Source organism: Lipotes vexillifer, unplaced genomic scaffold, assembly GCF_000442215.2.
Source record: "Lipotes vexillifer unplaced genomic scaffold, Lipotes_vexillifer_v1.1 scaffold863, whole genome shotgun sequence".
Taxonomy (NCBI): domain Eukaryota; kingdom Metazoa; phylum Chordata; class Mammalia; order Artiodactyla; family Lipotidae; genus Lipotes; species Lipotes vexillifer.
In genome coordinates, this window is record NW_006788168.1 from 597,112 (window position 1) to 618,823 (window position 21,712).

Here is a 21,712-nt window from a genome sequence, read left to right on the forward strand (position 1 = left end):
GTAGAAAGAGAGGCCCATAGTCCTTTACCTGCAGTTCCAAAATCCAAAGTGCTCTGAAAACCAAGTGCTTTTCTGATTTTCTTCATAGCTCACTTGTTGGTGAACCCTCACCTGAACTCTGATGAGGTCTTTATCTTCATTTATGGTCTTTATTTACTCATTTAGGGTGGCCATTCATAAGTTTAGCTGCAGAAACGTTAATGAATTTTACGGTGGGCTGCTGTCCCAGATCCCACCAGTGGTCATGGGTAAGTGTATGCACTGAACTTCCTCAAATCCAAAATATTCTGAATTTCAAAACACATGTGGCCCCAAGGATATCCAGTAAGAGATAAATGGACCTGCACTTTTTTGTTCCGTTTAGCAAATATGTGTTGAACACCGACTGGGCATAAGAAGAAAGGGGTGAGTAAGATCAGACCCTAGCCTCAGGAAGTTCAAGGTCCAGTGAGGAAGGAGACCTTTGGAGGAGTTATATTAATACATTAACTGCCATAGAAACTTACACACAGGGTGCGGTGGGGACATGGGTGACAATACAGCTGGCAGGTTTGCAGAAGGCTTCCCAGAGGAGACACGGGAGCTTCTTAGTTACAGAAACTAGGGGTGTGACCTTTCTGTGCCTCTGTTTCCTCACCTGTAAAATGTGGATGAGCAAACACTGTGATAAGGCTGTTGTGAGGATTAAATTAGTGACTACTTGTAGCATGCGTAGAACAGGCCTACCCCTAGTAAGCTCTATGTTAAGTGTGTACTAGTAAAATAAATAGTATATTGAAACTGCTGCCTGATAGTTCCACAAATGGTTTTTTTAAGCCTTAAAATCAGTGCCCAGTGGAGGGCTAAAATTAAAGAAATCTCTGACATGTTTCCTAAGCTTCCTCTCAGCCTCCTTCTGGGGCTTATTTATATGGAACATTAATAATCCTCTTAAGCAGACCTGCCAGGGACTTCACACAGACATTAGTGTCTGCTTAATGGGCTATGGATTTAGGGGCTTCACCTCTCCTTAAGCTCTTAAGAGCTTTACAGCACACGTTATTCCTTCACGCGGAGAGCTAAGGCACTGTATGGCTGTACTGCCAAGGCCTGTTCCGGGCCGGGGAGGGATAGGTCATCTGTAGACCATCTTCACAGGGGACGCGTCTGGGAGTCCATCTGCTGCTCCTCTGTCTACTGAGGGCGGAAGGACGAAGCCTTTTTCTGCTCCTGGAGACTGGTTGGTTCAACTTCTCTGAGAACTCACTTAGATCATGGAACACTCTCTAATACCCGTAGGAATGTCATTGAAAACGGTTCTGTTTTATTCTCAGCAATGGCCAACCATTAAATGCCAACAGTATTCATCTAATGAGTATCTTCCCCAGTCTCCTTTCCATTTCAATTACTGTGGTTAATAATAAAGTATATACTAAACATTTCCAAAAATGGGCTCTACTGAACACTTGTTTGAGGGATATTAATATATGTTACTCCTAGGATTCTGTCATATAATTTGTTTTTTGTTTGTTTGTTTGTTTTTGCGGTACGCGGGCCTTTTACTGTTGTGGCCTCTCCCGTTGCGGAGCACAGGCTCCGGACGTGCAGGCTCAGTGGCCATGGCTCACGGGCCCAGCCACTCCGCCGCATGTGGGATCTTCCCGGACCGGGGCATGAACCTGTGTCCCCTGCATCGGCAGGCGGACTCTCAACCACTGCGCCACCAGGGAAACCCCTGTAATTTGTTTTAATAACTTATAAGCACAACGTTTCTAATGTTTCATGTGACTCAATCCTTTTTTTCTTCTTGAGTACCCTCCATGACTCCTGTTCATTTCCCCTCGGAAACCCCATTTTGGTGGGTTTTGCCTGCAGAACTAAATGTGAACTTGTACCAGGGGAGAATAAAAGTGGCCTGCCTTCTGTCCATTATTCAGGGGCGGGTGGGGGTCCCTGTTAATTTACCACTTGTGCATTGCAGGGTCCACATATGTGAAGAAAGAAATCTGAATAAATGTCTCTGTATTTAACACAAGAGACCCACAAGGGACAGAGCAATAATTTGCTCCTGAGGATGCAGTAGCCACATCTTTTGGGACATGTGCCATTGTTACTTCAGTGTTTCCCAAAACATTCTTGTGAAATACTAGTTCCTCAAGTGGCTTTGGGGAGAAAAAGACCCCTGGATAAATAATTTTGAGAAAGGCTACTTATAAAGCCTTGTTTTGGAGATTCCCAGTGCTAAAAGCGCTCAGAAATCCTGCAGTCGTGAGTCCCGTATAACTTCATGATTCCCTGAGCTTACTTGATGACAGAATTCTAGGTATAACATATATTAATGTCTCTAGAACAAATGTGCAAAAGAACGTTTTGGGGTTTTTTTGGAAATATTCGTATATGCTTTTTTATTACACCACAGCAATTGAAATGGAAATGAGATTGGGAATGATACTCATTAGATGAACATTTGAGTTTAATGATTTGCATTAGTCACTGGAAAACTGGTGAGTGGAAATGAGGCCCATACTGTAGATATAACTGTTTTCTTTCCTCTCCTGTCATGTGATGGTGCTGTCCTTTCACCATAATTTTCCACATAAATTGCCACTTTGCATTTCTCCTTTCCTGTAAGGAGTGGGGACTTCCTGGGGAAGAGGGCTAAACTCAGTTCCACTAACTTCATCATCTTTTGACTAATTCTGTAAAAGCCAAGGATTGCATTATGCTGTAAGCAACAGAAACCACTGCAATGACAACCAAGTGATGAGTTAATCTTTCTCACTTAACAAGAAGTCAGAGGCAGGTCCAATACCTCAGAAATGCTATCAGGCACACAGCTGTATGTACTAACCTTAGTATGCGTTCATGCGGCTCTCATGACCTCAAGACAGCTCCACCATTCCAGGCATTGTATCCATATCTGTGTTCCAAACAAGATGGGGAAATGACCACTGGCTTCTGTCAGCTGACTATGTACCTTTTCTATCAGAACCATAGCCTGCTTGGAAGCGCCTCCCAGGAATATCTCCCTGTATCTCATTGGCCAGAACTGTGTTTCGTGGCTTCTCCGAGCTGCAGAGGACTCCGTAGAGATTTTAGCTCGGTTCATCCTTCCCAGCAAAATCAGGTGTCCGTTAGCAAGTTAGAAGGGGAAAATGGATATTGGGCCAGCACCCACAGAGTGTACCCAAACTGTCATTGAATTAGTCCTTTGTAGAAAGAGGTTCCTCTTCTGTTCTTCACCGTATTCTAGACTCAGCGTAGTAACTTGGCAGATATTGACTGTGTGCTTTCTGTAAGCCAGGCATAGCAGTCTCTGCTGCCACGGTGGTCACAGTCTAAGTAGAAAGAGCAGTGCATACACAGCTGACCCTGATAAAGTTTAATAAGTCCTACAGTTATGATCTTAGAAAAAGATCACTGCAAACATAGGTCAAATAGATTTGAAATCCATCCTAGACATTATAGCTAACTCACATCACATCATATCTACTCCTAAAGGAAGGAATCTGGTAATTGGAGTTTCAAGGGAAACTAGGTAGGTTTAAGGAAGGTATAGAAAAGCAAAAAAAAAAAAAAAAAAGTTGAATTATGACAATTTTTAAAATTGGGGTATAGTTGCTTTACAGTGTTGTGTTGGTTTCTGCTGTACCGTGAAGTGAATCAGCTGTATGTGTACATATATCTGACAGTTTTTTTTTTTCAGCGAGCCACTTTTATTTTTGATCCTCCTGAGTTTTATTTACTTTCTTTCTGATCCCGAATTCTCCCTTATTATAGTTGGCTGTCTGTTTTTTGGGGGGTTTTGTTTGTTTTTTTGCAGTACGCGGGCCTCTCACTGTTGTGGCCTCTCCCGTTGCAGAGCACAGGCTCTGGACGCGCAGGCTCAGCGGACAGGCGTCCCCTGCATTGGCAGGCGGACTGTCAACCACTGCGCCACCAGGGAAGCCCCGGCTGTCTGTTTATAGATGTTATCCCCTGGCCTAAGTCATCCTTCCTCCGCAGCCAGCCCCTCCCCCTTCTCCTCCCTACCCCCGCCCAAGGACTTGTGGTGAGAGATTTAACCATTAGGAACTTCCTCACTGTCTCCACCTCCAGCAGGTTCGGGAAAGGAGCGGTGCTTTCCTAGAAGGAGAAAGATTCCTGGAGTAACGTTTTCAGCCCCTAAAATTGGCAAAACACTCCCACCCCGTTCTGACACCCATGAGCTGCCTGTTTGCCTCCAGGCTGAAACAGCAGAGCTAGCAGGGTGCATAATTAGTTATTTTGTTATATTTTTAAGGTCCCTGGAAATAAAATTCCCATTAAAATATGTAAGCCTGGTGTTCAACTTTCAGACATTGAACTTTCAAATGGTTTTTAGGATCCTAGATGCCCCTGGATCACTGCTTCCAGGGGGCAACCCAGAAAGGGGGGGTGGCATGGACCCCTCGTCACTGGGTAACCTGGTGACCTCTCAGTCATCACTGAGTCCCACTCATTCTGCAGTTTATTTCTTTTTGTTCCAAGAGGACCATATTAGGTTCAGATGAAGTTATTGTTTTGAATGTATGCACACCGTTAGGTAAAGAGCATGGCTTCTACAAGTGTTAAGCTTCTCTAACTGAATAAGTTATAGAGCTGTAGGACCACTGTTAACCTCAGAATTGCCGGTATTGACCCTTGAGTCGCTGAGCTCTTTGTAGTTGGTATGAATTAAAGTAATTTCTGCTGCATTTGGGTATGCAAAATTGGGGATAGTCCAAAGAGTTGCTTCCAAATGAAAACTTCATTTCAATAGTAGCAAAATGTGAAAAATGCCCAGTATTCTATATCTAAAGCAGAAATGTGTTTTTGCCTTATATTGAACTCCCTTTTCCCTCTATTTCATATATATCACATGCCATTTTTCTTTCTTAAAATTTCTTTTAAAGTGTACAGTTCGGTAGCTTATGATATTCATAGAGCTGTGTAACCATTACCACGATCTAATTCTAAAACATTTTCATCATCCCCAAAAGAAACCTGGTGTCCAGATCATTCCCCCTTCCCCCCACCTCCCCAGCCCCAGGCAACCACGACTGCCATCTCTATAGGTTTGCCTCTTCTGGATATTTCATATATAAATGGAATCAAACAGTATATGGCTGTATCAGTTTCCTAGTGTTATAACAGATTACCACAAACTGGATGGGTTAAAACAACAGTCATATATTTTCTCACGGTTCTGAAAGCTGGAGGTCCAAAATCAAGGGATTAGCAGGGTTGGTTCCTTCTTGGGGACTCAGAGGGAAAACCTCTTCCATGCCTCTCTCCTACCTTCTAGTGGTTGCCGGCACTCCTTGGCCTGTGGATGCATCACTCCAGTCTCTGCCTCCATTTGCACCTGTTGTTTTCCCCTGTGTGTCTTTGTGTCTTCTCATGGCTTTATTTTAAGTACACCAGTCATTGGATCAGAGCCCTCCCTAAGCCAGTATGATCTCATCTTAACTATTTACATCTGCAAGGACCTTATTTCCAAATGAGGTCACATCTAAGGTTCCGGTGGACATGAATTTGGGGGTGGGGAGTGGGCACTATACAACCCAGGACAGTGGCGTTTTGTGTTTGTCTTCTTTCTCTTGTAAGTTTTCAAGGTTCATCCATGTTGTAGCATGTTTCAGAACTTCATTCCTCTCATATGGCTGAATAATACTCCTTAGCAAGGACGTGCCACATTTTATTCTTCCCTTCATCATTCGGTGGACCTTTGGACTGATTGCACATTTTGGCTGTTGTGAATATTGCTGCTATGAAAATTGTTATACAAGTTTTTGTTTGGACATATGTTTTCATTTCTCTTGGAGTGGATTTGTTTAACTTTTAAATTTGTCAATTATGATACACATATTTATGTCACGTGGCAGTAATGGCTGTTGGTTATTAAAATTCTGACTCATTTTTGCCTCTTGGAATTGCTTTGTATTTCAATGACTTTTCCAGTGACTCACCTTTGGAGAATTATATTGTGTGATGGGAAATATGCTTTTACTCCTTTCAACTTATTTAATGGAAATCTATTGTTAACATTAGAAAGAAAGCTATGTAGTCTTTCAGTTGCTAAGCTCTAGTCACATGCTGATTTGTGTCCTTCCTTGTTTTTTATAAATACGTAGTAGCTTTTAATTTTTTAATCATTTACAAAGGGTTTTGTCTTTACGATATCATGTAACCTTCCTTGCCGTCCCGGGAGATGCCCTGAGACTGCTCTTTTCTGGCTGCTAAACTTGGAATTCAGTTGATTTCTTTTAAAAGAGCAATTGGTGCATAACTATGATACAAGGATGTCCTTCATCCCTCAATACCACAAATCTGTTGTTTCTATGGTGATCTTTTCTCCAAGTTCAGAGAACATGTATTAACCACCACGGGACACTCATTAGCCTAGACTAGTGGTTCTTATACTCTACCTGTATCAGAATCACCTGGAAGGCTTGTGGAAGCTCAGGTTCCTGAGTCCCACCATGAATGTTTGATTCAGTAGGTCTGTGGTGGGGCCTGAGAATGTGCATTTCTAACACGGCTGCAAGTTGTGCTGGTGCTGCTGGTCCCAGGACCACTTTTGAGGCTCATAGGCCTGGCACCTGAATGTATGTATCACTTTGGGTATTGTTCAGCCAGGGCTTCTCAAAATTTAATGTGCGTGTGAATCACCTGGAGATACCTTTAACTGGTTCTGATTCAGTAGGCCTGGGAAGGCTTCCAAGATTCTGCTTGTGTAGTTCTTTGTTAGACTGTAGCAACTCCACATTGAAATAAGCTTGCCAGCTTTAAGCAGATGAACAGGATGTACCTTGTAACTGTAGTGGAAGGGTGCTTTGCAAGTTACATTGTTACTCTGGGAAAATCAGAGGCCAGAGTGGTCCAAGTTAGACTCAAAGAGTAAATGGTTGAGACTTTAAACATAATATTTGAAGTAAGTTATAATTCTCTAGTGCGATCTTTTTGTTTTGTTTTGTTTTTGTTTTTTTTTTGTTTTCACGGTATGCGGGCCTCTCACTGCTGTGGCCTCTCCCGTTGCGGAGCACAGGCTCCGGACGCGCAGGCCCAGTGGCCATGGCTCGCTCCGCGGCATGTGGGATCTTCCCGGACCGGGGCACGAATCCGCTTCCCCTGCGTCGGCAGGCGGACCCCCAACCACTGCGCCACCAGGGAACCCCTCTAGTGCAATCTTTTAAATGTATGTTTCCAGGTTCTGAAATGTATGTTTCACAGGTCCTGTGATTGATCGGAATAGATTCTACAGGGATTCTAAATTCATTCTTTTAAATTAATGGGGTTTATATATATTTTTTTTTTTTTTTTTTTTTTTTTTTTTAATTTTTTTGGCGGTACGGGGGCCTCTCACCGTTATGGCCTCTCCCGCTGCGGAGCAGAGGCTCCGGACGCGCAGGATCAGCGGCCATGGCTCATGGGCCCAGCCGCTCCGCGGCATGTGGGATCTTCCCGGACCGGGGCACGAACCTGCGTCCCCTGCATCGGCAGGCGGACTCTCAACCACTGCGCCACCAGGGAAGCCCGGGACTTATAATTTTATACTTATTATCTAGAAGGATTATTATTTTACGAAAACTAAATAAATACTCCATAAAACTAATTTTTTAATTTTTCTCTTGGCAGATCACTTACAACCTTGGGGTTGGTTATCTCATCACTGGCTGACCAGGCAGCTGGCAAGGGTAAAAACAAATTTGTGCCTTATCGTGATTCAGTCCTCACTTGGCTTCTTAAGGTAATTCATTGTTCTCGTGTTCTTTTCCAACTAGAAATTGGCTGTTTCAGTGGTGACAGCTGAGAAGTGTGTGCAAAATACTACACAACGAACTCCTGACAATAGTGTTATCCTGATTCCTAAACATGCAGGATGAAAACTCATTCCTGTTGCCTTTTTTCCATTAATAATGCTGTTTGGCAGGCATTGTGCATTGATGTGAATAGAGAGAGACCACTTTCATCTGTCATAAACTTACTTGTGAAATACAAACCCATTTCCACACTGAGTTTTCTTCACCGCAGAGGTCATCCGTGCACGTTTGCTGCTTCTCTCATGCGTTGTGCATGGAATGGGCCTCATTTCCTAAGATGCTATTTGAAATATTTTGCAGGACAATCTGGGGGGCAACAGCCAGACCTCTATGATCGCCACTATTAGCCCAGCAGCAGACAACTACGAAGAGACCCTCTCCACACTAAGATATGCCGATCGAGCCAAAAGGATTGTTAACCATGCCGTTGTGAATGAGGATCCCAATGCAAAAGTCATCCGGGAACTGCGGGAGGAAGTGGAGAAACTGCGAGAGCAACTCTCGCAGGCTGAGGTATGGTCAGCCCAGTGCTCCCTGTGATCCAAGCTCCCCGGCTTGTGGTGTCTGAGTGGCGAGGCGAGGTCGAGCTCGCTTGCACCTCCAGGTCGCCTCAAGTGGTGCAGCAGTTCTGAGTTGATGGGCATCTTCTCCGTGCTAAGCACTGTGAAGACACAGGCGTATAATGCAAGGCTCTGTCCCATGAACTGACAGTCAAGGAAGCAGACAATTAAAAGAGAGGTGCTGCTATTGCCTGTTTGCTTCAGTCAATCAGTTGGCCCTTGAGCCCAGATCTCTTCCAATGTGAAATCCTAAGACCCAAATATGCTGCTTTGATTAACATTGTAGATTACATTCCCACGCAGCCTTGCCGTTTTCAGAGAAATTAGTTCTGTATCATCTCCTCATTAAGTCATGGAGGACAAGGTGGTCAAGAATAGTTAGCATTAGGAAAAATTCAGAAATCTCCTTTTATTTTATCTTTTTTTATCAGCTCCTGACAGGGAACAAAATCATTTTGCATTGTTACCATCTTTCCTTGGCTTTACCCAGACTTTAATAACCATAACCCTTTCCAAATAGCTGTTGCCAGAGAGGCACTGTCTCACTGAAATAGTAAGAGATGAAGGTCAAGTGCCTTAACTTCAGTCACATGCTTCCACATGCCAAGATTCAGATGTGTACCTAAGGCTTCTAAGTTCACATTCCTTCATACCACTGTCTTCTGACCCCACAAAGAAAAGGAAGTCAAAGCCAGGGATCTGAATATTCCATCTGTTGGTGATAGTGGAGTTGCATTATAACTCTTTGTTTACATGTCTTTCTCGTCTTCTTGGCCACGGGCTCCTAAAGTGCAAGAGGCATGTTTTATTAATTTTTTTATCGCTAACCCTTAGTACAACATTGATGCTGGAAAGCACTTAGCACAATGACTTGCCCATGGTAAGTGCTCGATAAATGTTGCTCTTTTTGTGATTATCATCATAATCATCATTGAGTGCATCAAGCATAATTTTTTTAAAAATCAATGCCAAGAAGGGTAGCATAACACCTGAAAAATCCAAATGCTGATAAACTTTGATGCGAGTCATGATCCTAGGAAGAGAGTATAACAGCTCTGGAATTTGTCTGTAGGTGGATGATCTCCATCCTCCCTGTTTTCTTTGAATCTGCATTTCCACTGTGACCATGTAATCTAGGGCGGGTAGCTAGAACAATGCCTGACCAAAGGGTAGAGCAGAGGAACCACAGCAGGTTCATGTAGAATTTTCATGTATGTCCCCTTGGACCCAGTACTAAATGTCACTCCCAGGCTCTGTTAACAGAGTGAGACTCAAGCATCCTCAGCCGGCCTCCACATCATCGGCACTTCAGCTTCCTGTCTGAGCTCTGCCGTCTTTCTTGGTCATAGGGTTATACTCTGCAGAAGCTCATGTTACTATAAGGTGTCCAAAAAGTATATGTGGTGGCCAAGTAAAGGCCCCCCAAATTTCTTAAGCTGCATGTAGCTATATTTAGACCCCTTAATTATTCTCACTGAGCAAACACAGAGGGAAATTACTGCCTTTTTAACCAGAAGTCCTATTTCCAAGTGAGTAATAAATATGCTAAGTTTATTACCATCAATAAGAAAAGTAGTTCAAATGGCCCAGACTCAAATTTTAAAATAAATGAGAAGAATTGCCACCTTTCCTGGTAGGTTAATGTAACTGGAATGTGTTTATTAGTGATGTGTGTTGATCTCTGTCTTATTGAAAAAGAAGTCTACTTAAGTAATTTGTTCTCATACTTTTCTATTTTGAAGGTGAACTTTAGCATCTTTTAGGTCTTTAAATGTGAAATTTAAGTACGATGGCTAAAATTACTCTGGGATGATTTGTATCTATTTAATTCAGGGCACTGGAATTTCTTTTTCTCCCTCAAAGAGTAGCAGCCATTTACTCTTTCACTTCATTTGATTAATAAAGGTCTAAAACCCCCTTACAGTGTGTGGCTTAATTGCTTCCAACAGACAGTTGATAACCCCTTAAGAAGGACAATAAGGGATTGTCTTGTACACAATGGTGGAAAAAATTAGAAAATCAGATTTCTCTGCTTTCATTTTAAAGGCCATGAAGGCCCCTGAACTGAAAGAGAAGCTCGAAGAGTCTGAAAAGCTGATAAGAGAACTAACAGTGACTTGGGAAGAGAAGCTGAGGAAAACAGAAGAAATTGCACAGGTAGCTTGATAACTTGGGCCTAAAATATTGTGGGGTTTTTTTTTATTTTTTATTTTTTAATTGAAGTAGAGTTGATTTACAATGCTGTGCCAGTCTCTGCTGTACAGCAAAGTGACCCAGTTATACACATGTAGACATTCTTTTTATATATATATATATTCTTTTCCATTGTGTTTTACCACAGGATATTGAATATGTTTCCCCGTGCTATAGTGATTCTTTTTCATTTGCTGTCTTTTCTGTATAGCCACTTATCATCCTCAAAAAGTCCTTTAAGGACCTCTTTCTGCTGAACTAGAGCCTGCAAAGATCCGTTTTAGACACTGACTTCATTGTTTTTTATTAACTACCGTTTGGTCCCTGTATTTGCTAGAAGTGTTGCAGAGCACTGAATTTGTACAGGCACGGTTCAGGAAACATCTTTAATACGTTCTGCTTTTCACATTTAACCAGAAACCTGTTCTGTGGTTTTAGATCACCTGGCAAAGCATGCAGCTACCTGATTGGCAGAGAATTCACAACATGCAGCACATCAGTAGTTTTTTCAGTGTGCATGATTCTTCAGCTTGTTAGCAAATGCTGTTATGAACTTTACTTGAGAAAATAAAAAGCAAGGACTAATCATGTGAGTGTGTGTGTATGAGAGAGAGATGAACCTCTGCACTATGCATTTCATGAGCAGTTTAATCTCATTGACCACTTATAAGTATTGGACCATCCCAATCAGGTAGCTTGAAATCAGTAACTGGAACCTAGTCCAGCCTGCTGCTTATATGTGTCTTGTAGATATCACAAACATATACCTAACTTTCTATAACTCCTACATTGCTTTATTTTTCTTCATAGCCCATATCACCTTTGGAAATTCTGTATTTTACTTGTCTATTTTGTCATGGTCTCTCTCCTTCCATTAGAATATAAGTTTTCATGAAAGGAGTAGCTTTGTTTTGTTTGCTTTTATATGCCCAGCCCTAGATCTGTACCTAACACATAAATATTTCTTGAATAACTTGAATGAATTTGAGGCCCTCTGCAAAAGGGACCCAGCCTGCTCTTCCAGCCCCGTCTCCCACTATTTTCCCACATTGACTTTCCCACCTGAAATCATCCAGTGCGCCCCGAGTCTTTACTGTGCTTTCCTCTGCCCTTCCCCTAGAACACTCTGCCCTTACCTTGCTGCTCTCCCATTTCCTCCTACTGAAATTCTTCTTGTGCTTCAAGAACCATCTCAAATGCATTCTCTTCCTGAAAGAAGCCTTTCCTGGACTCTTAACCCATCATGATTTCCCTCCTTTGAAGCCCTGCAGCACATTGTTCCTCTCCAATGGCACAGGGCTCTCCTCTTTTACTTCTAGTTGTGTGGTCTTATCACCTCCACTGGACAGGAAGCCCTTAAGGGCAGGATGGTGCCTGGTTCATCCTTGGTGCCCCTAAAACACTGACACAAGATGTCATGTGTTCTAGGATCTCAGTGAACTTGGTTGAACTGAGTAGAATGTGTAATTTCACTGGCCTTGTCCCCAGAAATAGTGACTTAAGCTTTCCACGGATACATCTCATGACTAGAGCAACAAATAGAGCTTCCCTGCTTTTGTCTGTGTCTGTGCACAGGAGAGGCAACGACAACTTGAAAGTATGGGGATTTCCCTGGAGACGTCTGGTATCAAGGTGGGGGATGACAAGTGCTATTTAGTCAACCTGAATGCAGACCCTGCTCTCAACGAACTTCTGGTTTATTATTTAAAGGTGAGAGAGTATATTAGTGGATAGTTGCAATCCCAATTCCGTCACGTACGATTCCCACTTGAGTCTGGGTGCCTGTCCCCATGATTTTGCATTTTGTATCCAGCTTAGCTCTCGTTAAAAGTAAGAGGATTGGTAGTTCAATCAAGTTACCGTTAAGAGTGAAAACCAGCTCTTTTGCATTCTACTGGGGCTGTGCAGTTGGGCTGATTTCCATCAGAGGGGCACGAGTGAGCAATGGAAGGTGTCAGAGTGATCCCTGGCTATGGTGACAGGATTCTGAGAAGCTCTGGAGAGTCACCATTATGCTTCTGAGTAATTCTAAGGGGATCTCGAGATCAGCACAAGCCTAAAGCAGACTCTTGTGGAAGATTAGACAGCTAGGCTTCTTCCATATCCATCCCTCCTAAGCCTGTATGCTCAGGACATAACTTTTGGTCCTATAATCACCTTCAAGTGTGGAGATGGGCGTGGCCTTTTGGATTCGGCACTTCGGCCTCAGGGTACTGCCACTGACCAGGCTGCAGGGCTCGCTGCAGCAGTTCTCAGACTGCTTCGTTAAAGATTCTGAGCTGCCTCGTGAATGTACGAGTGGAGAATAAGCTAGAAGTGAAGAAGGGAACCTCAGTCTTCTATCATCCTTTTTATTCTACTTTTTCCAGAAATAAATATGGCACAAATAGCCCCTGACTTATTGAGAGTCCACTAATGGACTTAAGATCTATTCATTTAGGAAATGATGAAGGGGTAAGGAATTGTTTCTGAAATCTTAATTTTGAAAGACCAAGTCTTGCAGTTTCTCTGTTGAATAGGGAAGTATATTATTATCATAGTGACTGCATGGTTTTTAGAGCAATAGAACAAACAAAGAGGATGAGCAGTGGGCAGAGTCACCAAGGGTCGCAGTCCTCACATGTCTGAGGTTTGAGGTACTTAAAAATCATGCTAATCTGTACATTGTATAATCCACAGGCTTCAGTACTCTGTAATTTGGTATTAGAAACTCAACTATTTTTTAAATCACTTTAAAAGTTACATATTTGAAAATATGACTTTCCATGAAACTATTTTCAATGATTCTTGAATTTATAGAGCTGTTTTCAAAGCACTTTCACCGTTAACTCAGGTGATCCTTGAGAAAGAATCCTGCTCATTAGATCATATTAATAATATTGTTCTGGTTCTGCAAAAAAAAAAGAAAAAAGAAACTGAGGCTCAGAGAGTGAAATGCCTTGCCCACGGTCACATGACAGTAAGTCGTCCAGTTAAAACCGGAGCTCAAGGTATTCTACTATCAAGTCTGACTTCTTTACGTTCTAAAATAATAGCTAATCACTGTTGATCAGGGTTTGGGTTTTTTTTGTAGTGTTTAATCATATTTTACATTTAGTGTATTAAGGTAAGCTTTTGACCTACAGTGCGCCAGATCTCACATTTTCCATCTGATTCATCTAATGTTGTCATGCATGTGCTGTTGGGTTATTCGAATTGATTGTGATGAACTTTTGCTGAGTTACTTGTAAGGGTAGGTTTTTCTTTCTTTAATGATCTGTTGTCAGGACCATACCAGGGTAGGTGCAGATACCTCACAGGACATCCAGCTCTTTGGGATAGGAATTCAGCCTGAGCACTGTGAGATTGATATTGCTTCTGATGGAGAGGTCACCCTCACTCCAAAAGAAAATGCAAGGTAAGAAATGTCCCTTAAAGGTAAGAAGCAGCTCCTTAACATAGCTCAAGTGCCTTATTTTTAGACGTAGACTGACCCTTTCTGTCTGTTTGCTTAGTTATATCAGAGTTAAGGCTACACTGGCTTTTGCTTTCTGCTTGTAGAGAGCTGTGTAAGCAAGATTTCGAGCACCATCTTCAGGGTGGCTGATTCTGCCTTGAGGGCTGGGTGATCTTAGATAAGATACTTCTTTTATCTAATCTTCAATTCCCTCATATGATAAATGAGGCTAATAGTAGACAAAACATATAAATCACTTGGCTCAGTGCCTGACACACATATCTATTGTATAAAGTTATTTGTTATTACCGAGTGTAATGCATTGTATGAAAAGCAGTTAATCAGATAACTCCGTTATATGAAAAATTCCTAAACTAGGCTATAATATGTAAAAATTTGAGAATTGACAGGATAATATATTTACTTTTTAATTTCTACTAAATGATGTCTTGAATTATTTTATAATCATGTGTAAAATGAAGTCCTAAAACAGTATTCCTTAACTCACATAATTCAGAACACACATTTTTATGAAGAAAACTATATTCATTTCAAATTATTCTGTTAATATCACCCATATACATTTCTAAGTGATGAAAAACTGAGACTAACAATAATAGCATACATGATTCATGAAATTTGTAGGCCTTCTGTTATAGTGATATATTATTAAGATATTTAATGGTGAAATGATATCATTCCTTAATTTTTACTTATTCCAAGTTCAAATAGATTTTAGTTTCATGCTGTATCCCCCTATTAGAAGCTCTGGATTTTTTTTTTCATACTTTTTTTTTATTGACAGAATTATGTGTGTGTATATACATACACACACACACACACACACACACACACACACACAACATAATTTGATCATATTCTCTTTTAACACTACATCTGAAAATGATTTTATTCGGTAGATTTCCTCATACCTGATTTTACTTCCATGTCTTTTTATCCTACATTTTGTCCTTCCCCACCCTGTGCAGTCTCCCCCTTTCCTGTAACCTCAGGGCAGTGGTTCATTCATTCAGTATACTTCCTCTAGGCTCTGTACTGGGAATGCCCAAGTATAGTAACTCAAAACCTGGTAGAGGAGAATATATAGAAACAATTGTTACTATACAGGAAAATAAGTGCTCCTTCTAAAGTGATCTTTATAACCTGCAAATCTGATCACTATAAAAGTGTGTGGGGTTTGCAGGACTGGAGGTAGGGAGAGCTGTTAGGATATTATTACGATATTGTTGTGGGAACACAGCAGTAGCAAAAGAAGTGAAGAACAAAATGTATTTCACAATTACTTGAGAGTCAGCGACGTTTAGCGATGTGCTTGGGGACAGGATGGGAACTCACTTAGTAAAAGAAAAGAAGTGAGCAATATTAGATTTCTGTCTTAGGAGATGAGATAAACAGTGGCACTACTAAATCAAAATAAATACAAGAGGCAGAACAGGTTTGGAGGATGATAGGCAATGAGTGGTAATGAGTTCACTTTGGAATACTTTGAGTTTGAGGTGTCCTTGGGATATCAATGTGAAGATTTCCAGTTGCACGTTGGATTTAGGGCAGGAGAACTACCCTAAAGATACAGACTGGGCATAATCAGTGTTGCCTGTCTTGAAAGTGGGTCTAGAGTGAATAGTGGAAGGGTGAAGCCAATGTTTATGGGATGGTCTGAAGATAATCCATGAAGTAGGGTGAGACAAGGGAGTCAGAGAGGCACAGAGGCAACAGCAGGATACAGTGATGGGATCTAAGGGAAGAGAACATTTAAGAAAGAGGTCAGAGTAGAAGCTGAAGAGCTTCTATTGGACGTAGCAGTTAGGAAGACATTAACAACCATGGAATGTTTAAGTACCATGCAGTTGTGGGTATGGAAGGAAAAAATGCAAAGAAAGAAGAATAGGAGGTGAGGAAGCAGGCCGAATCTTGGTTGTGCAGGTGGAAATGGGATTGGAGACACAGCAAGAGAGAGACATGGCGTGAAGGGATAGTCAGTATTTCCTGAGATCTGTCCTCAAGTCCACCGGTTCTCTCTTGTCATGTTTTACCTGCTGCTTAACCACATTCTACTGAGTTTTAATTTCAGTGTCTCTGTTTTTCATTTGTAGAAGTTTAGGAAGTCCTTTTTTAGATATGCCTGGTCTCTATTGGTAGAGGCTTGTTTTTACTCCATTGTATGCTTTAATAATTTTATTTTTACATATTTTATTGCCTTTACTGGGAAATTCTGTTCTCTGAAGTTGCTGGGGCTTCAATCCAACTATTTGTTGTATCTGCTGATAACTTTGCTTCCTAAAGCAGTTCATGATTTTTTAGATGTGCTCCTCTTCAGCGGTTTATCTGTAGGATTCTTGTGGCTTGGGTGAGGCTACATAAATTCCTGCAAAGAGATTTTATATTTGCTTCTTCCAAGTACCCCAGGCATGTGTTCAAGTAGAAATGACTTTTTAATGCTAATTTCTTGGCTTGGGTATGTTACCAAACCAGGCAGTTTCCATAACTTTTTCTTTTTTATATTATTGTAATAAGAGTGTACTATAAACGGCAAAGTGATATGTTCATATGTATGTTCAGAGGTGTGTGTGTGTGTGTGTGTGTGTGTGTGTGTGTGTGTGTGTGTGTGTGTTAGCATCTAGATAGGGGTCCTCTAAAGATACAGATGATCACAAAAGTAATCAGTAAGTAAGAGAGATGAAGCTTATTACATTTCTCTCTGATTTGCTCTGGAACTATTTTTAGTTTTATTTTAGAATAACACTGCTCAATAGAACTTTCTGAGATAGTGGAAAGGTTCTATATCTGCTAAGACCATTTTGGTAGCCACTATTGAGATAGTGCTCTTGAGAATTAACATATGGCCAGTGAGGATAAGGAACTGAATTTTTAAAATTATAATTCAGAGTTTAAAATAATAAAGGACCTGAGTGACACATTTCTACTCTTGATCATACTGCTATTCCTAGAATTTCCGGAGGGCTTTTTAGATGCCTTAATAAACAATGGAGAAATATATTTCTTAAAAACTGACTATTGAATGTCTGTTTCTTAGGTAGAAGAGATAAGTATTCTATAAAACTTTTTTTAAAAACTCATCTTTTTGGCAAAAGTATGTATGTATGTACATATTTATATATGTATAGTGTTAACAAACAAATTTTGAGTAAATTTGAAGATGTAATTGTATTAAATGATTTGTGAATTGGGCAGCATCTCATCAGGGGTTACACAACGTGGAAGGCTTTTATAGTAAGGAAGGTGGGACAAGGAAAGGAAGTCATCAGCAAGGAACGAAAATGAAAGTTCATTGGAGGAAAGTAAAAGTTAGGTGACAACAGTTTCTCATTAACTGAGCTGAGGTGTTTTTTAATTGGCTGGGCTTGTTGCTGGGCGCAGAGGAAGTCTTCCTTCCTCCTGCTGGGGTAGTAAAGTAGTGGCACTTCCTGTTGGGGGTGCAGGGTAGGTCTCTTCCTTTTGGGGTAACTGACATCTTCCTTTTTGGGATAATTGACGATGAGTGTTGGGGTATGAGAGTTCCCTTTTCAGGCCTCTTGACTCCAATTTTAGTTGAGGTTTCCTTTTATTAATTTTCACAATAGATGTACATATACATATATATTCTGATCTCATTTTCCATTTTTGCAGATGAATAAATCAGTTCATATTTCCAAATAGATGGGAAACAGACTTTTGAAACTTGAGTCACAATGTTGAGAGTCATTTTGAAGAATAAAGGGAGCATGTTAGCGTAAAACATACACACCAAAGCTTTACCATGTTTGTGTACGACAGATTAAAGACATTTAAGATGGTATTTCCAGGGTATTTTTTATCAATAAAAACTTAGCCACCAGACTTGAAATATTACTACAAAAGAGTGATTATTTTCATCTGTGAATTTTCCTTATTCCATAACTTTGAGCTTAAAAGTCCCCCTAAAGATTAGGAGCCAGATAATGAGAGTATATGAGAAAAGTAACTTACAGAAAAATTAAAACTCAAAATAATACTCATTATTTTTTCTACATCAAACTTCACTTGACAGCCCTTATAGCAAATTAAACTTTAATTAATTGATTAAGTATCCCCCTAATGTTTTGTTTTGCTTTTATTGTTTTTCTTTAAAAATTTTTTTTAACATCTTTATTGGAATATATTTGCTTTACAATGGTGTGTTAGTTTCTGCTGTACAGAAAGTGAATCAGCTATACGTATACATATATCCCCATATCTCCTCCCTCTTGCGTCTCCCTCCCACCCTCCCTATCCCACCCCTCTAGATGGACACAAAGCAACGAGCTGATCTCCCTGTGCTATGCGGCTGCTTCCCGCTAGCTATCCATTTTACGTTTCGTAGTGCATATATGTCCATGCCACTCTCTCACTTCTTCCCAGTTTACCCTTCCCCCTCCACGTGTCCTCAAGTCCATTCTCTGTGTCTGCGTCTTTATTCCTGTCCTGCCCCTAGGTTCTTCAGAACCATTTATTTTTAGATTCCATATATATGTGTTAGCATATGGTATTTGTTTTTCTCTTTCTGACTTACTTCACACTGTATGACAGTCTCTAGGTCCATCCATCTCACTACAAATAACTCAATTTCGTTTCTTTTTATGGCTGAGTAATATTCCATTGTATATATGTGCCACAGCTTCTTTATCCATTCGTCTGTTGATGGACACTTAGTTGGCTTCCATGTCCTGGCTATTGTAAATAGAGGTGCAATGAACATTGTGGTACATGACTCTTTGAATTATGGTTTTCTCAGGGTATATGCCCAGTAGTAGGATTGCTGTGTTGTATGGTAGTTCTATTTTTAGTTTTTTAAGGAACCTCCATACTGGCTGCATCAATTTACATTCCCACCAACAGTGTAAGAGGGTTCCCGTTTCTCCACACCCTCTCCAGCATTTATTGTTTGTAGATTTTTTGATGATGGCCATTCTGACTGGTGTGAGATGATATCTCATTGTGGTTTTGATTTGCATTTCTCTAATGATTAATGATATGGAGCATTCTTTCATGTGTTTGTTGGCAATCTGTATGTCTTCTCTGGAAAAATGTCTATTTAGGTCTGCTGCCCATTTTTGGACTGAGTTGTTTGTTTTTTTGATATTGAGCTGCTTGTAAATTTTGTACATTAATGCCTTGTCATTTGCTTCATTTGCAAATATTTTCTCCCATCTGAGGGTTGTCTTTTCATCTTGTTTATGGTTTCCTTTGCTGTGCAAAAGCTTTTAAGTTTCATTAGGTCCCATTTGTTGATTTTTGTTTTTATTTCCATTTCTCTAGGAGGTGGGTCAGAAAGGATCTTGCTGTGATTTATGTCATAGAATGTTCTGCCTGTGTTTTCCTCTAAGAGTTTTATAGTGTCTGGCCTGCCATTTAGGTCTTTAATCCTTTTTGACTCTATTTTTCTGTATGATGTTAGGGAGTGTTGTTTTTAAATGCCAGCAAAATCTCTTTTTTAGGTAAAGGAAACATTTATGAGAAGACTAAAATTGTCCATGCTAAAATTTCTGGAGGAGTTTTCCTTTCCCCCTAAAAAAACTCACAGTGACAGTGCTTTAACTGTATCAAAGGATCGGTTGTTGAGATCTTCTAATAAGCAGGAAATCCTACAAAATCTTTTATAGTGACTTATTTAGGCTACTGACTTCACAGCCCCTTGATAGCCAGTAAGCTGTAGCAAAGTTACAATGTGAGGAAAGCTGCACTGTTGAAAGACCACCTGCAAATGTCCACTGGACAGTTGCTTCTTCAAGATTTGTTTCAGGCAAGTCCAGGATACATAGACCAACATAAACCCACAGACACAATGTACATCATTATGGTGTAATATATACAGTATAACAAAGACTATCAGAGTTTCCTTCCCCACCTCTAATTGTTTGTTTGTTTTTATTGAAGTGTAACTGACTTACAGTATTATATTAGTTTCAGGTATACAGCATACTGATATTACATAATGGTCACCACTGTAGTTACTATATGTCACTATAACTGGGAGTTTGTACCTCTTAATCCCTCTTAAACTTTTTCACTCATCCCCTCACCTCCCTCCCCTTGATTGATTTTACCATTTGGTTGGTAGCTGTTTAGGATTTAAACCTGGTATTCTTTTTATGTTCTCCCTGAGTTTTTTTTATGGGAAATTTCAAACATAAGAGTAGAAAGAATGGTATAACAGGCCTCCATACAGCCATCATCCAGCTTCAAAAATGACAGCTCATAGACAGTTTTATTTTCTATTTGTATGTCCTCCACGTCACCTCCTCCCTCCCCTCTGGGTTATTTAAACATATTCCAGATATTGTAACTTTGCATCCATAAATATCTCCACTTGTATCTCTAAAAGACCAGTATCCTTAAACACAGCTTCCGTACCATCACACCTAAAATAATAAACAATAATTCCTTACTAATCATACATTGAGGCGGTGTTCAAATTTCCCCAGTTGTCTTATAAAGGTTCTTTTTCAGTTGTTTCGTGAAATCAGGATCCAAATAAGATTTAACCATTGTCATTGGTTGTTATGTTCCTTGGGACTCTTTTAGCCCATGGGTCCCCCTCCTTTGCTCCCGCACTTTTTTTTACCTTGCATTTTATTTGCTGCAGACACCTAGTTGCTTCCCACAGTCAGCATTTTGCTCATTGCATCCCACGGCGTCATTTAACATCTTCCGCTGTGCTTTCTGTTTCCTAAATTGGTTTTAGGTATAGAGGCTTGATCAGGTTCAACTCAAATATGGACAAGAATGTGCCATAGGCAATGTTGCCCATCTCCATCAGGAGCACATCATGTCCAGTTGTCTGTCTTTGAGGGATATCAGCATCCCTTGATCATTTTTGCCTAGATTGTGTATTTTGATAGTGTTTACAATTCTGTTATTCCTTCTTTAGGTATTAGTCGAATATGCCTATTAAGAGAAAGTTCCCCCAGTTATCTCTTTGGCTCCTGGGTCTAGGTTTATTGCTCTTTACCATCCAGCTGATGTAGCCCCCCTGGTGTTCCTTCAGGTCCTGCGTAAACGGCACCCTCGTGTGCAGCACCACCCAGCTGTGGCACGGGGACAGAATCCTGTGGGGAAATAACCACTTCTTCAGGTAACAGCTTGTGTTCACTAGTATGTTCACTCATACACCTTTTCTCTTACCTGAGTGTAAAACACGTTGATTTTCTTTAATGGTGAAAAACCCCACAGAATTAATTTACCTAAGAGGAAACGGCGAGATTGGTTGAAAGACTTTGAAAAAGAAACGGGCCCCCCAGAGCATGACCTGGATGCAGCCAGTGAGGCTTCCTCGGAACCAGACTATAACTATGAATTTGCACAGATGGAAGTTATCATGAAAACACTGAATAGTAATGGTAAGACCCTTAAGCATTTACTTTCTTACTCTACTCTTTAAATAAACCTGAGGAGAATTTGAGCATGGCTAGAGAATTGTCAGTCTGATCTCTGGTGTATCAAATTGGGGATTCTGTTGCAGGAATAAAGATTTTGACCTTTTTATTTATCTCTATTTCTGGATTTTTACCTTCAAAGTCCCCTCTTTTTAATTATAAAAATGAAGTATGAAAAAAAGGCCAGATGGAAAAACAAGTGTAATGTATTACTCTGAAGAGTATAGAATAACAACAAAAAAGAACATCATTGGGCTTCCCTGGTGGCGCAGTGCTTGAGAGTCCGCCTGCCGATGCAGGAGACGCGGG

At 40.6% G+C, this 21,712-nt stretch overlaps 1 protein-coding gene across 1 annotated transcript in view; it reads left to right on the plus strand.

The window, feature by feature from the left end:
• KIF13A (kinesin family member 13A) overlaps positions 1–21,712 on the plus strand; it is a 216,818-nt gene that overhangs the window by 148,928 nt on the left and 46,178 nt on the right. The window contains exons 9-15 of the mRNA XM_007461260.1: positions 7,618–7,729; positions 8,103–8,315; positions 10,409–10,519; positions 12,131–12,265; positions 13,822–13,952; positions 21,016–21,102; positions 21,201–21,367. Of these exons, the coding sequence (XP_007461322.1) occupies positions 7,618–7,729; positions 8,103–8,315; positions 10,409–10,519; positions 12,131–12,265; positions 13,822–13,952; positions 21,016–21,102; positions 21,201–21,367 (956 nt within the window). The remainder of the gene's footprint in view (positions 1–7,617; positions 7,730–8,102; positions 8,316–10,408; positions 10,520–12,130; positions 12,266–13,821; positions 13,953–21,015; positions 21,103–21,200; positions 21,368–21,712) is intronic.